Genomic DNA, 18,400 nt, shown 5'->3' with positions numbered 1-18,400 from the left:
GACATGTTCACTTTTTCCGTAAGCTTCATGCACTAGCTCCGTCTTGAAGTGCATGCAGCTCCCCAGTAGTTCTTGCAAGCCTTCTATAAACCTGAGCTAATTTAATCTTACTCAGTGTGTGTTGATTGTAGCTGAAGAGTAGATAATGGGTCTGTAGTTTAACATATCTGGACGTTTTCTTGCCGTTGTTTTTGTTGTAGCAGTTAAAAATCTAACGTGCAATGTCTAAAGTGTCCTACAAATTCATTAATAAGGATCCTGTCAGATTGAGTAGCTTAATCTTATTCTAGAAACATGTGTGATGGAGAGAGTTTCAAGTGAATCCAAAGACTCAGTGGAAACAAACGCAATATATTCTGCAGAAGAAAGGCATGATTCCCAGATTTCTTTGCAAACAGGTTTTGTGTGTTAGCGTTGACCAATTTAAATGTGTTCATTTAAGCATTGTGTGGCACTGTGCGGAAATGTCTTTGTAAATCTGCACAAAGCAACCCGTTGTTCTCCACCTGCTCTACAAAACATGGTCATTGAATTGATTGCCCTATTTGATGGCCGTTCGAAAGAGCGTTTCTGTCCATCCACCCTTTCTTGGGTTGGGCCTAATTATTCGAGGATGGAGAGGGCACTGCTTCCCTTAACATCTCCTGATAGACCAGTATATCGTGTTCCTTGTTGAACCGGTTCCACTAATATGAAATGTTTTTCAGTGCTGAAATGTTTGATTAATCGTATGCTCCATTGGCAACAGTCAAATATTTTAAAATGCCTCACTATTGACTTAAGGTGCCTTTTTATTTTAAACAGGGCTATTGATGTTACTTTTAACAGAGAATGATTAGAAATTTCTAAGATGAATTTGTGGTCCTTGGGCGTAGGGATCATTCAACCTAGACAGCCAGTGGAGATGTGGGGAAGACTACAACATCCATAAGCATATTTCAGTAATCTAGAGCACATGAGGCGCACCACTGCTGGTGCTAGCAGCGACTCCCTGCCTGTGAGCAGATACAATGAAGGCGGACCACGAAGCCTTCCAGACAGTGTTTTCTCCACCTAAAAGCTGCCTGAAAAGGGTTTATTCTTAACCATTTTTATAAAGTAACCGGTTTTGCATTTTGCACACAATTAAAAAACGTGAAAATAAGTTTGTCAGGAGACTATAAATATTCTCTTTCTTATTTTTTTCGATATTGCAATTTTCAAAATCATTTTCAAAATCACATCATTGTCCCAGGCCGCTTTCTTAGTAAAATAGGAAATCCCGTGGGGACACAGCAGAGCCAGTTGAAAGCAGCCCATGGTTTTCATCAAAGTGCTTGTTTTATAATTGTATGCCTTTTCTGCTGTTCCTGGGCTGGTCAGTAGTGATGGGTACTTGTCACTTTGATGGAAATTATACGCCTGTGTCCTGACCCTACCTGAACATGTGAGGCATGGAGTCACAGCTGTTCTGTCAGACAGTAATGCAAGCATAGCTGCTGCCTGTTATTCCTGGGAGAGGTCTGCGAGCTTGTGACTGCCACAAGCTTGAACATAGTAACAAAAAGGACCTGCCAGAAAATAGTATTGTGGGAATTATATCACAATATGTACAGAAAGAGTGCATTTTCAAAAGTATTTAATCATAGATCCAGAAACATTTTTGCATAGTGGTTCACGTGAAAAAAATAATTCCCCTTCATATAATATAGTTTTCTATCAAGGTGAACAGTGCTCTGTGCAACAAGCCTCTTCTCCAATTCTGTTCTCTTTCTCTGATAACTTTCTTAGTAGGGGCTCGTCGGAGTCAGAAGAAGAAGATTTTAGGTGCGAGAAAAGCCAACCAACGATTGACGGCAAACCCACTGTGCAGCCCGGTCTGGGCACTGATGTAGCATTTCCAGAGAAACAGATTGCACAACCAGCTATGACCTCACCAGCAAAAAATGTGGACCGGGGAGTTGCCGATACCTCAGAGCAGCCAAGGTTGATATTGCTGCATGACTGAGCTGTGTCTCAACTGTATTGTGGTGACTTGCATCTAAAGGACTTGTGTAGTTATCCAGAGAATGAGCCAAAGCCTGGCAGTGTGATTGTGGGACTGTGACCAAAATAGGAGTACCCATTGTCATAAGTAAACTGCTGCAACACATGCATACTCTTAGCTTTGCCTTTTATCTTAGTGTTGCACATAACTATGTACTTCTTACTAATGATTTAAAAGCATGAGCTGACCTCGATTAAACATGTGTTAATGTTTGTATGCATACTGAAACCAAATGAGTATTGATGGTTTCACAGCCTTTTCTGAAGTGTAATGGCCTTTTACCTTCCTTCCTTCCATTCCTTTCTGGCATACATCAGCCAATTTTCGATACTTCAGGCCTTCCAAAAATGTTCTTCAGACATGTTATCCCTGGAAGGGAAGTGTAAGCCAGATCCTACTTCTGGCCCTCGAATCCTGACCTGCAGGCAGACTGGTCCGGTATGCAACCAGGGCGGTCGTGAGAGCACCAACGTAGAACCTGACCTTGAAAATGATGACTTATTTATACGCAAAACTGGGGCTTTTCAACTTCACCCTTGTGCTATGGAGCATTTCCAGACTGGCCCCCGAGACGTGTGTTTAGTGGAGAAGGAAATAGTCCTACAGTCTGGTGAGACAGAGGTGCCAGATTTGGAGAAGGATGACATGATTGTTCGCCGAGTTCCAAACCAGAAAGAAGTTCCTTTATCAGGAGCTCCAGACACGTACCAGCCTGTACCTTTCCCAGAGCCAAGTACTCTTCCAGAGGCCATACAGGCAAAGTTCCTTTGCTTACCTAAGAAGTTGCCAGAATCAAGGGAGCGGACTACAGGCAGTCGAGTTGTCGTGTCATCACAAAAACGAAAGAAAGACGATATGCTTGCTCGAAAAATAGGTTCTTGGAAAAATGTGGGCTCTGCTCAGGCAAAATGTTTCACTTCAGGCCCCTGCAGTGAGGAGGACTTAAGAAAATGGGAATCCATCAGAGATGCCAGCAGGATAAGACATAGGAAGCGTCAGATGGTGGAGAGGTCAGATCAAGCGTGTGCAAAGGTTGTGTTTGTGGCGAAGCATTTTAACTTTTGTGTGTTGGGCTGAATTATTGAGCAAACACTCATGCATGCACTCCAGTCCCCCTCTGAAGATTTTTATTTTGGAGTCTAGTCAATTCATCTGAACGTGCAATGCAGTACTGTTGATCAGGAAATCAAGCTTTTAATTTACACTTATTTTTTTTATTTGTTCCGCTGCTAAAATTCTGTATTAAAGGCTTACGTAAAAATGTATTCTTTTCGTTGTGCACAGTGCTTTGTTCCACTTTTCAGTGCCTCGTTTTATATTGCTATTAAACTCTCCTTACCATAAGGCATGCGCTTTGAACTTTAAGGGGCTTTTCTATTTTGTATTAATCCCATGAAACATTTGCTGTGGCCTTTAGCTGAAACGATACTATGGTAGTAATTTACTCATGAACTACGTTTCTTTGTTCATTCTAATTCTGTAGGTCTTTGGTTTGTTCTTGAATACTGTATTGCCTAGTTACCTTTTGCCATCTTTTGTTTAAAGTTGCATTTGCTTTCTTTGTATTTTTCGTCGATTGTTGAAAAGTTATGTTTTTATGACTTTTAATTTGCATGCCTGAAATATGCATTTTTTAAAGTATAATTTCGAATGTGTGGTATTTTTGGTACCAACCGTTATCAACAGTAATCTGTCTGCATGTTATGAACGGCATTCCCTTTATGTGAAAATAAACATGAAATTAGTCTTACTTGTGAGGTCTGGTTCGAAAGATTAATCCCATTGTAAGCATGTTTAAATATAAGCCTCGCCCATTATTTTTTTTTTCAGCAGCCTTACTTATTTTTAGGTCTGCCTTGGTGGGGCGGATGTTTGCTTTTTCTATTGTTAACATCTCTAACTTGTACGTAGTGTGCTCCACCCTTAGAAGTATTTTTCTCTCACCTCATACTACTGGCTATTTGGTGTCTCACGCCATCTTCCAGTACGAGGGATTATTACATCTGAAAAGTGCAATCAGTTGTCACAGTGTTGGCCGCATTCAATAATTTCTCGCGTATACGCAGTTTGTACAAAGAAAAGCAATCCTTTTCCGCTACCTATCCCCATGACACTGACAAAGTCAAAAGGGCTGGCTTTAATGTGGTAAACGGAGCTTATGCGTGTACCGCACTCAAACGACTTATGTTTACATGCATTACCACATTAAAACCAGACCTATTGGCTTTGCCAGTGCTTGTTTAAACTGGAGAATATCCGACATTTTAAAATAGAGCATTTCATGCTCACACATTATAAGTGGCATAACTGGATATTTTTTAATGTTAACAGTCGTATTCTCATGAAGTTATGCCCAGCTACTCTTGTACAGGTTCTTTGTAGAGCATGCAAAGTGACTCACGCGAGTGTTAGTTTTCCATGCATTTTTCTGGGTGCACAGCATATTTTAGCCGGAATTTATGGTGAAAGCGTTGTATGATTGTTTTGCTGCGGTGCATGCACTTTGAAGTGATTGTCCACGGTGCCTTTTTGTCAAGCCATCCATTTATGAAAGAACAGACTGTGAAACTATTCTTTTTGATTCTCTCCGGTTTCCCCAGACTGATACAAAAGCTTTCTGATGGTGAAGGGTAAGTGGACCATGCAGAGGAATGAGCTTTGCACGTGCCCTGCTCTGCTGAGCGCTGCAGCCTCTGATATGTGCATGAACAAGAAGCAGCTACAGTAGATGCCAGCAGCAGCTTCGCAGTTGTGCATGCTGCTTCAGTGCTTGTGTTGGCCAGTTGGGGCGTCTAGCTGTCACATGATTGCTGTTCCTTAGAACTGTTTCATAGACTCCGAGGTATACCATTTACACCAACGTACACTTCTAAAACAGTCAGCCCATTTTTGTTTTTGCTTATAATTATAAGAATATACCACATTTGTGCCCTGCGGTATAGAACGCTTTTTCAGAGGCCTGGCAAGGACTTGTGCAACTCCATATTCTGGTCACTGCAACAAACATTGCGCAGCCAAATGGGACGCAAGATGTAAGAGAAAGTGTGGTCTTGACAGAAAAAGCTAAAGGGTCTATTGAACCATAGAAGACCTTTTTGCTACTAAATGGGCACATGATGCAACCCCCCCCTTAAAATATATTTGAACAGAAATATACACCTTTGCCATAGCCATATCAGTTCTGCATTTGACCCCTCTTCAGTGTTTTGCTGCATGTAGGTTTAACTGACTGGGGCGGGGCTCAGACGAAATAAATCATTGTCCAAAATGCAGAAGCCTAATAAATCAGAAGACCAGGGCTGGAGTATCAAGAAAAGCTGTAGCAAAGACTCTGAGCAGGGGTACTCTGGTCCCTTCTGAAAGAACAAGCGGGCAATGGGGTGACCTTGATAGCATAGAAAAGTGGCTGCATTTCTGCTGGTGTTTGCCATGTTAAATTGGGATTAATATTATCCTCGGCCCGCACTTTGTCTAGGTGGGCCGTCATCCTTGCTTTTGCCTCAGTAGTTTTGTTTGCAAAATATAAGTGGTGTGGCCACTGGCCACGAAGGCCATGGGCACAAGCATTCACAAATGTCACACTGCACACAGCTGGTATGGTGGACACTGGAATGGTCAGCTAGTTTACCTAGTCATAGACTGCTTTCTGTTTTTCTTATACTACTTGGAGGCCTGTGCGCAGTCCAATTTTTCCAATCTAAATAACTTTCTTTACTTTCTTATTAGTATTGGGTTAATGCCGATATGCTGGCCCCGCGGGTCATATTCTTCCAAAGCATCATGGGGGGATGGAAGGCTCGTAGCCAATGCTTTCTAGTTTTACTTGACATGTCTGGGCATCCCCATGGAGGTGTCATCATTGCACCATTAGGTTGTACTTCGAAAACCAAATATTACTAAAACCCAAATATATTCTTTAGTTAACCTAAAGCCACACAATTCGGGCTCCTATAACACACGGATCTCTGTGAAGACCATGCTGAAAGTTCATTACTATTTTATCTTGCAGACCACTCCTCGTGGGATAGCTGCTGTTAAAAAAAAATCTAGAATCCATTCATCTGCTCTGTTATTGTTGAGAATTTCTACGTCAGTAAACGAAATCTCCAGTTTGAAAATATATTTTCCAAACCTAATTTGGATAAAGACTAAACCATTTGGCAAGTAGCCTAATTATTGAAGTACCCTTAGAGAATCATAGACACAAAAGATCTCTTATTATTGATGACATTTCTGTAAGGCGAGATAAGATAGTTGCATGGGTGGTGGGGAGAGAAACGACGTGATAGTGTCAATTGGCAGCAAAAGGGGAGAAAAAACGATTAAAAAATGTATTTAAATCGTGTATTTAGAGCTGTCCATCAGGCACCAAATGTATTTGCCTGGCACTCTGAAAGGCCATTGAAGACCAGAACGCGAAGACCTTTGTACCATACCCTGAAAGATTGGCTTGATCTATCAATAGCAAATAATATAATCTTCCCATTTGCTTTACCTCTGTCTAACTTTAATAACTATCTTTTTGTGTAAAATTGCTGATAAAAGGATGGGTTTTCTCTGCAATAACTAAGCAGTGACCCAGCCAGAATGCATTGCCGCTTGTAAGGTTCAGAGCTCAGCTCAATGAAGCTAAAAGCTTGGCATACGGAACTATTGATTGGTACTCCAGACACTTTAGTTTGCAAGCTTTGTCAGTTCATAAGTATCAAGAGTACATGATCTTAAGTGAATCCTGTGACTGCATTGACTATATTTGTTTATAACTCAGACTCTTCCTCGCCAATCGCGTTATCAGAAATAATACAAGTAAGCCTATATCAGGAGATTGTATGACACTTACTTTAAATAACTTTTGGAATCCTGAAATACTGGCAAGTTGTCTACCAATAAAAAACTTTTCCGTAATGTTGAAATATATTAATAAACAGTGGTTGCATTACCACAAACACATTAGATAATACCATCTTGTATTTTCATATGAGGGCTGTCATTGCTGTAATTGGAACATAAAATGACCTTCTAAGAGTAGCTGACACATTCATTTTACTATCCCCCTCTGGCGCTTGCGATGTGCTCGAACACCAAAGCATTTGTCAATTCAAATCTTTTATTAAGAGTTCAAGACTTCATGTTTTGTTTCTGTTTTTTCAACAACATATCTCACTAGGTTATCCTGGGATCCCACGACTACCACTCTCACTTAATGGGTGCCACTTGTATTACCTTTATCCACTATAATACTTAATACTGTCCTAGTGCTCCATCACTATCAGATCTGCTATACTGGTCTGTATGCCATTGCACATGAATACAACACAAAATTATATATTTAAGTTGGCACTTAGACGCAAGGGTATTCCTTTCTCTGGTTGTTAAGGACAGATAGACATGTGGTAGAATAATAGATCCTTCAACTATTTTCGCTAATCATGTAAGTCGCTATAATAATGTCTTTTAAAAGGTGATACAGACCCAAAACTTGATTGTTTTAATAAATTTTCATTTTGAAATCTTTTGCTTGAAAGGATAAGTTCAAGATCATAGAATACGTTGGTGTCTATATTTAAAACAGCAGGTGAAGGATTGCAGTTGTACACTCGTTAAATTCTGTCTGACATGGAAAGCTGTACACTGCTGGCCCAAAGACTTGCTGTAAATATCTGGGTCTGTGTACACCCTGTAATTGAAAAGTAGAGCATCGTAAGGCTTAATGCAACCCCTTTCCGGAGGGATTTGCTAACAAGTCTAAGAACTGGGACTGCTGCCAGTATCAATGAAAGGCAAGGCAACATTGTTTAAGGTAATAACCCTTTGCAGGTGTATGTACTACCTCCACAAAGTGCCAGCATTTTAATGTACTTTACAAGTATGTGTGGTCTTCGAAGATGGCTTTGAGGAACAAGAGTATCCTAAATAACACTGTAGACACTGTAAATGTCCCTACTCGAGGAGGGGGGCTGAGTCTTATAGAGAGAAATATTACAGGTGCTCACTCTTGGTAGCCCGCAGCCAGCCCGAGACCATGAGCAAAGGCCAGAAACTATGACTTGAATTGCAGGTGTTTGAGAGGGAGACATCTAGAGCTATCATTCGTGGAGCACAAGTGCCTGGAATTTTGCATGATCAAAGCAATGGTGTAATACTGACAGGGTGTAAACTAGGACATTGGGTGGTGAAAAAACTGCAGACTCAATAGCAGAATATCAGAGTTGAAAATATAACACACTCTAATTGCTGGGTGATGTCTGGGCTAGTGTAGGGCTGGGATTCTTTATTGTACTTCGAGGAGAATTTGGGAAACCATGAATAAATACCTTGAAATAACTGCAGCTATGATTGAGCACTCAGTCGGATCTGAACACTGCAGGAATGTCTCAGTCTGGACCATCCTTTGGAGACCTCTCGTTTGGGAACATTTCCTCACTTGAAGCACAGTTAATCACACCAAAGATGAAAAATAGGCCTCTGCTGTTCACAGCTGGTCAATTGAGGGGCCGTTGATAATCCCAAGGGAAATGACAATTCATGCCAGATTGTGGCCCCTCCACTTATTGCTACTGTTGATTATTTAACAAAATGATCTTAGGGATGATTGTTGTGTGTCAGCGGGGTTTTTATATACCTAATTTTAAATTGCAGTATTCATTATGCATCCTAGCTGTAGATGCAAACTTTTGGACTAGCTGCAACACAGACATTACTGTCATGCAACCAAATTCATAGTTTTCTTGCTAGCGAAAGCAGGCACACCTTTAAACTTAGGAGTGAGAAGGAGGGCTTGGGAAATAGTAGCTGATTCAGTGATCAAGGTGTTGCATCCATAAAGCTCAAGACCTCTGTAAAGACAAGGTTTCAAGCCCCTTATCTTGACGCAATATAAAATATAGTGCTCCATCTGTTAGATATCTTTTGTGACCCTTAAGAGACTGATGTGGAGCATCCCCTCATACTCAGTAGCAACTGCTTAAACATTGCTAACCATATATGCTAGATGAACATGTAGAACACCTTAACCACTTTAAACTATTATACATGTAGTGGGTTATTTAAAATTAGTTTTAGGAAGATGGCTCAATGCTTCAGATCCGACGTGGCTCAAAGACACATCTGTTGATAAACTGCTGGGTATGCCTAGGATACTAAAATTCTTGGGTGATGTGGAGGGGAGTTGGAAGCTATGGAAGCCATTATAAGTCATTATACAAAATTAACAATCTGGTGTTTCGCAAACAGATCTAAACTTTCCTTGAGAGTGGTAAATATGCGCACTGGTGCAGAAGAATTAATTGTTGTACGATAATGGATAACTTGGCATGCACACAGGATATGTCTGCAACGGTTTGAGAAGATCGAGGGACATTGGGCAAACTCTGCAGGCAGACAGCAAATGGAGAGAAGAGGAAACCTATTGCTTAAGCCAAGAAATTGCACAAAGAAACATGCCTTAAAAGAAGTGAAAAAAAGAGGCACAGGGCTTATGCCACACATTTAAGCAAGAATAGGCTTGCCATAAGCAGGATTGTACATGTATGGAGCATGTAAAAACTCTACCTTATAATGTGTTCTCTTTCTTTTGTGAGGATAGACTCTTAACCTAGCGGGTTGGCCAACAAAGAGATTTGTGTCAAAGCCAATTAACCAATTGCCTGTGATATGGGTGTGAGTTTTATCAGGAATCTGGACATGTATGTCTCTGAATTAAAACAGGTCTCATTTACTTCCACAATCTTAACTGCTTTTCAAACCCCTTACCTTTCACACTAGATCATTTTTTTGGATGTCACCCAAATAATTTAAAGAAAAAATTAAGCCTGCAGTTCTTGAAAGATACTTAAGATAAAAAAAATAGGACCTACAATGAACTATCAAATTTAAACTTGCCCCTTTCAGTGAAGAACGTTTCTAAGTACAAATGTGCTGTATGTGGAACAAATTAGCAGGAGAAATCTGAAAACTGTCCAACATAGGGCATGTAGAATACCTAGAAGCATGTGTGCTTATGTCTACATATTGGATACTGGACTTCTTTCTGAAAAGATGACCAGCTTCTAGAAGCAGATCTATCAATAATCAAAAATACTCTCATTCCGACATATGAATATTTACCCAACAGGGTTTGAAATTTCTTTCTGTAAAGCAAATGTCTGTGTGGATTATCTTTATTTTGTTTTTCATGTTATGGCCATTATAAGAAGTAAATGTCTAGAGGATCTTAAGTGTAGGTGTTTATTCCATTTGGTGCACCGGTTAAGAATCTTTCTTTTTATTGTATTCTATACATGTTAAGCTGTCAATCGTGGTCCAACATGATATCCATTAGATTATGTTTGTCACCTCTGTAAAGCATTAACTATAGTAAAACTATTTTTCACGACAGTGTAGGACAAATTGAATGGTCAAATACACACAATGTTTTTTATTGTAACATAATGTGTATTTGTAAAGTGCTTGTTCACCCAAGGCAGGGTATCTTGGTGCTGAATACCAGGTGTTTATTGTTACCCAACTCAGTGGTACTCTTACATGGGTCTCATCTGTGTTAATAAGATGGGTGGAATTAGTATTGCAATGAAGCCTGTTTCTACTTCAAATGCGTTGGTGTTATGTCCTTGACTCTGATATTATTTACAGCCTGTCACTGAGTAAATTAACCATTGTTAGTTTCACTCACCACAAATGTGAATTTGAACTGAAAACAAGGGCACATAAAGAGGTGAATGGGCAATTAGTAGCCGTTCAAATCTGTTAAGAAAAATAAATAAAAACATTGCAAAATACTGACGGAAAGTAAGCGCATATCTTGAGGTATTTTATAATTTAGTTAAATGTTTTCAATCTTGATAAATAGCCTGCTTCATTGTTCAAATACCCTTCACGCAGGAAACCTAATTAAATAAAAAGGGGGGAAATGCCAGAATTTAAAGCAAAACGATTCCCAAGGCCTAATTTACTTTCCACAGGACTTAGAACTGAAACATGCTCCAGCCTTAAGGTCCTTTGCAATAGCCCAGGCAACAAATTAATGGGTCTACAGGAGAAGACACCTCTTTTTCGTTCATACGAAGTACATCTTGTTCCTAGAATGGCATCTGAATGAGAACAGCAGCCAGCCTCTCCCCTAGCACCAAAAAAGTATTTCTGTGCCCAGGCCTACAATATGTGGAATGCGGAACATAAAAGAAAAAGCTGCTCCTTAGTCGTACACATGCAAAATAAACTTGCTGCTGTGCTTTTACAGACAAGATGGGAGAGTTAGGGAGCAAAATTGAGAGCAAGAGGGAGTAGGGGTATTTGGAGGGAGTTGGGAAGCAGTTCATGAGGAAAAGCAACAGAAAACATATTCACTGTCATAGAGTGCTGAAAGAAAAAGAATAAAGTGAATGTGAGCCGTGGAAAAATATTCAATCAAAAGAAAGGTCAGAGGGATCCAGGGATGCACATACACAAGAGGAGGAAGGAAAGCCAAGGAAGGAAAATTACAAGAAAGTCACCCAATGATGAGTAATGAGCAGATTTAAACCTACGTTAAGTTTTTGGTATAGTCCACAAGAAACGTTTGCTTACAGTTAGCTAAAAACTGAAATTGAGACCTAAAATGAGTTTAGAACCCGCTGCGGAGATTTATATTGGTTGTTTAAGGCCCCTAAACCGGAGTTTAACAACTGGTGTAGTCCATGCCAAAAAAACTGTAATTATATTAAAATATTCCACCCACTAAAAGTGGAATGTTCTAAATTAAAAAAGGGAGAAACCGAAAGACAAATAATAAAGTTGGAGCAGAATGTTTCTAGCAGCCAGTACTATTGTATTCAGTGGAGGGCTCAATGTTCCAGTGTTTTAATAAAGTATTGCCATTGATCAGATTGTTAACGGCTGTTAATTTCCTGTCCCAATGTTATGAGTCAGAGTCAAAGGTATGAGTGCATTGTGAGGGTAGGTCACTGACCAATGGGTACTGCCTCACAGCATGTGAGAAATTATGCTAGTAGCACCTTTCCCAATACTATCTTCCAACACAGCCAAATAATTGTGCGCACTGTCCCCGTTTATATCAGGTGTTCACTACTGAACCTAAAATTGTGGCAATCGGTAATTTGCTCCAGAAGTCTAGTCAAACTTTGCATTCACGCTACACAGTTATCCTTTCTCAGCAAACAGTTTTGTCTGAGGTCTACTTAAATGGTTTGTAACCCATTAAGAAGTAGTGCTTCACTCTAGTCTTCGTTTAGCTTGAATGTGCTGTTTGATTTTTCCTTTTATCCGTAGTAGCTCTGTTTTTGTTTTTATATTTACTGCCACCTTAGGGGCCAGACAGGAGCTTATTGTTGAGTTGTCTAGCTTAAAGGTACCTCAGGTTGGCAATACCAGATTTTTGCCATTTTCATGGAGATAGTTTTTATTTATTTGGATGATTTGTTTTGCTACTCAAACAAATAGAAATGTTGGTTATTCTAAGGAACAATAGGGGCCGTATTATGTATACAGTACATCTTTCGAAAGGTGTGCCAGGCGCAAACCGGGACAGTGAGCCACATTACAAAGAAGGCACTGTCTGTTGTGCCCCCCAGGCTCTAGGTATAATACGGCCCCAGATGTGGTAGGTTACACACGTTTTACCAAATATTCCACTGTTCTCCCACCACATGATCAAAAGATGGCTTAAATCATCAGTTTCAGCTGACATGGCAGTGATGAATGTGGATATTTTCTGACTTTTTTTTTTGAAGCATCGGCTAATAAAAACGTTAGTTTTGATTTTGGAAGAGTTCTTTGATACCCAAGACCCAAGCAGAGCTGACACATATCTAGAAGGTTTCTCAGCAGATAGTGTCACTCTTCTCACTAGGTTAACTGACACCACCATTTAACATAGAACTTGACTGCACCTTAAGACGGTGGAGGCCGCTATGTAATGATTCCTAGCGGAGGCAGCGTATTTAGGCCTCTCCACTCGCAATGTGTTATATGAAAGTGCACTTTGTTACTTAAGTTTGGTCGTGCTCTCGGTTGACGTTATTCCACCAAAATGCCATTGCTTAAAATGATCAGGTAAATATTATGAAAGTTACTTTATATTTTGGATGAAAGAGCCTGGTCCTATTGGGTATATCTTAATTCAGTCCCTGTGTTACACTAAATTCAGTTAGCACTTTAATGCATTAACAATTTTTTGTATCATATTTGTCGGTATACATTAACAATAGATCTCATCGTTTACAAATTGGCGATTGCTCTAAACAGATCTATCCAAGGAACAAAATATATGAAAGCATTAGTTACCTGGACAAGACATGGATGAAGAATTATGCCAAAGACACAGGTGTGTTACATTAGGTAAGAAGTCGTTGGTCAGGTGCTTTAATCAAGAGGTAGTGCAGCAAATTATCCTGATCTTAAAGGTCACCTGTTAAGATCTTTGTTTAGCTAGTTGAGCAGGCAAGGGACCCCCAAGATCTCCACCATTTGCTTTTAGTTCTCAGTGCTATTTTCTACTCTGAGTCACAGTTGTTGTCACAGCTCTGTGCTGTTGTGCTTATTTAAGGTTTAGTGCTAATACTGGAATGTTTTAATAACGATAACCTGTTTTGAAGCATGGCATTACCTTAGTATTTAGAGTCGGAATCAGAAACACACACTTGCGTCTGAGGCATAGTGGGCGTGAATAATGAACCTGGTGTTTCACACGTGCTGCATTTTTATGCACTGATTGCCGGGGGTCTTTCATGCTGGTATGCAGCACCAGTAATTCTGTGATGTTTGTGAGATGAGTGCACTTCTCAAAAGCTAAAAAATACTATTCCCTTGGTTGGAGTGAGATTATCAATGCAATAGTCAAATACATTTTTTTAAATTAAATTTGTCACTATAATGTAATTTCTAAGTAATTCTTACATTTATTAAAAGGTTAAAAACTAAAAGACGAAAGATAAAAATCTTTCCACATACAAATAGTTAAAAAACATTTCATATTATACATTTCATAAAATCAGATTAAATCCTTCCACATATATTGCAATTCTAACATAAAAAAGCTCTACAATCACAACTTTCCACTTTCTTGTTATGACCAGCATAAAAAGAAAGAGATTCTGTGATGGTCTGCGGGAAGTGGCTAACTGGATGAATTCCAACTGTCTCCAGTTAAACACCAAGAAGACGGAGATTATGGTGGTTGGTAAACAGGTGGCTTTGTGGGGTGACAAATGGTGGCCTTCGGAGTTGGGTGTGACTCCCCTCCCAGCGGCAGAGATAAAAAACCTGGGGGTGTGGCTTGATCCTTCTCTGAGTTTCATCTGTCATACCAAGAAGGTGGCGGCTTCTTGCTATGGCATCATCAGAGGACTTCGAACCATCCTCAAATTCTTTGATGCACCCACAAGACAGCTGGTGGTCCAAGCATCAGTGCTGTCCAGGCTGGACTATGCCAGCTCCCTACTCGCGGGGGTTAACCAGTCAGAATTTCTGCGGCTCCAGCGGGTTCAAAACGCTGCGGCCCGACTGGTGACAGGTCTGCCTAGGCGGTGCTCGTGTCCAATGCCCTGCGCTCTCTCCACTGGCTCCCTGTGCAGCAGAGGATTAGATTCAAGGTCCTCTGCCTTGCATTTAAAATTCTCAAGGGTACTTCCCCACAAATCTTGGAGAAACTGCTGATCCCCTATGTCCCCTCTCGCACTCTTAGATCGCTAGGCCAGAACTTAGCAGTGGTCCCGCGTTTTAAGTTGAGCAGAATTGGTGGCCGCTCCTTTCGAGTCCTGGCAGCGAGCTGGTGGAATTCTCTTCCTCCACAAATCCGGGCCATCGATGAGCTCCTTCAGTTTAGACGGGCTATCAAGACCTTTTTATTTGTCTAGCTCATCTGTTGTGTCTCTTCTCCTTTCTGCCCGCTTTTAATGCTGTGTTGTGTTTACCTTCTCAAAGCGCCAGGACGCCCCTTTGCTGGGGCAGCTGTGCGCGGTACAAATAAAAATAACATAACTTAACATAACAGTATGACCTGACCCCTTGTCAATTACTAATACACATTCTGGAACAATAGCAGAAACCCCCTAATCAATGTTTTGATTGCCTTCACATTCAATCAGGTAAGGTTGCTCCTTGAATTGTGGACTTGATAAAGATGGGAGCATAAAACAAGATACCATTGAAACGCGTCGACGCAGGGGTCACACAATTTAAGGAGCAACCTAACCTGATTGAATGTTAAGACAATCGAAACATTGATTAGGGGGTTTCTGCTATTGTTCCAGAATGTGTATTAGTAATTGACAAGGGGTCAGGTCATACTGTTGTATTGTCTCTCTTTCTTTTTATGCTGGTCATAACAAGAAAGTGGAAAGTTGTGATTGTAGAGCGTTTCTATGTTAGAATTGCAATATATGTGGGAGGATTTAATCTGATTTTATGAAATGTATAATATGAAATGTTTTTTAACTATTTGTATGTGGAAAGATTTTAATCTTTCGTCTTTTTAACCTTTGAATAAATGTAACAATTACTTAGAAATTTCATTATAGTGACAAATTTAATTTAAAAAAAAATTAATTTGACTATTGCATTGATAATCTCACTCTAACCAAGGGAATCGTATTTTTTAGCTTAGGTTTGTACCTTATTTCCCTTGACATTTGTAAGGGGTCCCTCTCTAATTTTAAGAGTGCACTTCTCAAAACACATAGCAATGACCAGTGGTCTGATTACCACAAACTACTATCCTTTCTGTCCTATTATAAATGAGTTTCAGTAGCATGTGCTGCTGAAATCTTGAACTAGAAACTGAGGTGAGGCTGAGATTAGGAAGGTAGTTTTATTTGACTCCTCAGTTAGAGTACTCGCACGTTTCCAACGCAAAAGATAAAGCCTACCACTGAGATTTGGGCTTTGAGGTCTACTGGCTTGGGTGAATGGAAAACATATGGCCCTACCATGTGCGTGCAGTTTCAACCCTAATACCACATGCGCATAGCTCCAAGGGTTTCAGATTGTTTATTTGTGACATTTTCATAATTTTAGTGTACTTATGAGTGACATTAAACGACTTCTAGTGACACTTCCTCATGAGCAAAATTAAGTATTTAACACCAGGGGAACATCAGAAATTACACCCATTTGGGCAATTAGAAAGTATAAAAATAATAAACTCTTTAAACTGCCGCAAAGCACCAGAAACAAAAGGGGACTAACTTAGTGTAGCCGCCATCTTAAGTTAAGCAGGACTTTAGCTTTGCTCCAAAAAGTCAACGTATTACGTGTTAAAGGTAATCACTGTGCTGAATGGAAGTGTATTTGTGCACACCAGTTATTTTGTATATCCTCAATGTTATCTTTTTCTTCTGAGAACCAAAACGACTCAACTATTGCGTGCCATACTGGTGTTGTATATGTGAAATCTCTCACTTTACCAAGTGCTGCTATTCACTTGGATACAGTGCACACTGCTTGCAAATTTATCTTACAATACAAATCACATTTTTTTAATGTTCTGTTTTTTAAATCTGAATTCATATTTTGTTTGCACACTAATACATAAACCACTCCTCTTATGGACAAGAGTGTCCTTTCTCTTAACAAATGACGACAATTGTACATAAATCAATATTGATAAACAATTCGCTTTAACAAAAACTCTTTGTGTCTGTGCCCAATGCATTTCAGGACCCTAACCCTTCTTCAGGGGCCTCTGTAAATAAACAGTGATACATGGAGAATTTTAAATGATGATTAAAACATGTCTTTTATTGGTGCTAACCACCTTATAATAGCTTTTGAGCTCTTGGAAAAATCTGTGTGCTTACAAAAACAAAACTCACAACGTGTATGCAGAACAGTTCATTCAGTGACGTTTTAATCTGAAAGAATACCACTCATAATGTGCATGCTCTGTTTTTAATGTGAAGCCCTTACTTTTATTGTTCTAATTAAACAAATAATATCTGAAACCGCAGGTGGGAACCATTCCACCTCTCCATGTACTACCCATAGTGAGACTTTAGTGATTTTCAACCACATGCTTAGTGAATATCCAATCCATACATAGTACTCACAACATCTCTAACACTGAAGACAATAACTAACTTGTGAACTATCTAAAAATAGGTTTCACTGTGTAAACCAAATGTTAAGTTATTGTGACCTTAAACCAAATGATGACCTGATCACAACAGTGTGCCCCGCATATGGTCCTACCTTCCTCTACAAGTAGAGTAAACTGTGTGACAACCTTTTTTGTCTCCCGATAGCCTCCGCAGGCGACTTATGAACTAACCGACCTTTGAACTAATCTGTCAACTGTCTCTTTTTACCTCTGTTGCCTCCAACATACCCTTTTCTGATTAATATATGAATGTGATGATTTATTGCTCTCAAGCCCTCTATACAGCCCTTTCTCCGGCGTGTGATTTATATGGTTGAACCGTGATCACAGTGTGTCTTACGTGTTAGTCAAAGAAACAGCGCAACCCATGCTCACTCTGTTTTAGTACAACACCATATTGAAATGTTTTAATACTCTCGTATTTTGCTGACTGTGGACCTATGTATTACTGTTTACTCTTATATTAAAACTGCTTTTTTAATATAACGTCCAACTTGAAAGTCCATATATATATAAAGATCAGAAAGTAATCATCTCAACATCCGAATTACAATAATTTCACATTATGCTAATTTCCAAACAAACCATAAACAACAATTCCCCACCTTTATCCGAACACCTGAGTAAAACACTTTTAAGTGATGTGTGGGTTGTTCTGTGTATATATGGTAAATGATAGTAAACTGGTATTTTGCTTGTTTTGTCCGTCCCATTGACAAGTGATACATTGGAGAAACCTATTGGAGTTCTGTTTTACCGAATACTCTGTGAACTCTTTCCCTTAGGTGTGTTTTATTTCCACAAGATATCAACAGATTTCTCTATACCAGGGGTCTCCAACCTTTTCTGTAGTAAGACATAATTCTGCTCAAGGAAAGTCCTACTAGCATATTTTATCACTGTCAAATGCAGATGATATGTATTAAAATTACACTATGACCACCCTAAGCACAATTATCTGCAGTAACCACTCAAAAATTTGAGGTGAAGTTATCAGCAGAATGCCAGGAAAACGTTTATTAATATGAAATGCTTGTAATCAAGTAAAAATCAAATCATCACGTGATGTGTGCCTCAAAGGGTATTACCACAGCAGCAAGTCTCCCCAACTCAAATTGAATTATCATTCAGCTAACAACTTTAAATGTGTTTTAGAGTTGCAATATTTTGTCGTCATTAGCATATCCCCTTTTGAAAATACACATCTTTTTCTACCAAAATCCCTTTCCACTTTGAGAAATCAAACTCAATTTTCCAGAAGAAAAACCTTTTCTAAAAAAGCA

At 39.5% G+C, this 18,400-nt stretch overlaps 1 protein-coding gene across 22 annotated transcripts in view; it reads left to right on the top strand.

Moving 5' to 3' along the window:
• LMO7 (LIM domain 7) overlaps nucleotides 1-18,400 on the top strand; it is a 501,535-nt gene that overhangs the window by 367,207 nt on the left and 115,928 nt on the right. For 11 of the 22 annotated variants that reach the window (XM_086934872.1, XM_086934870.1, XM_086934866.1 and 8 more), the window contains 3 exons: nucleotides 1,771-1,965; nucleotides 2,344-3,036; nucleotides 4,627-4,656. The exons of 6 other annotated variants lie outside the window; for them this stretch is intronic. In XM_086934872.1, coding sequence (XP_086790998.1) covers nucleotides 1,771-1,965; nucleotides 2,344-3,036; nucleotides 4,627-4,656 — 918 coding nt within the window. The remainder of the gene's footprint in view (nucleotides 1-1,770; nucleotides 1,966-2,343; nucleotides 3,037-4,626; nucleotides 4,657-18,400) is intronic. 5 more of the 22 variants (XM_086934882.1, XM_086934879.1, XM_086934877.1 and 2 more) reach the window with 1 other exon arrangement.

This window comes from Lissotriton vulgaris, chromosome 8 (genome assembly GCF_964263255.1).
Source record: "Lissotriton vulgaris chromosome 8, aLisVul1.2, whole genome shotgun sequence".
NCBI classification, from domain to species: domain Eukaryota; kingdom Metazoa; phylum Chordata; class Amphibia; order Caudata; family Salamandridae; genus Lissotriton; species Lissotriton vulgaris.
The sequence above is the reverse complement of the archived record's forward strand: the minus strand, read 5'-3'. Positions and strand labels throughout refer to the sequence as shown.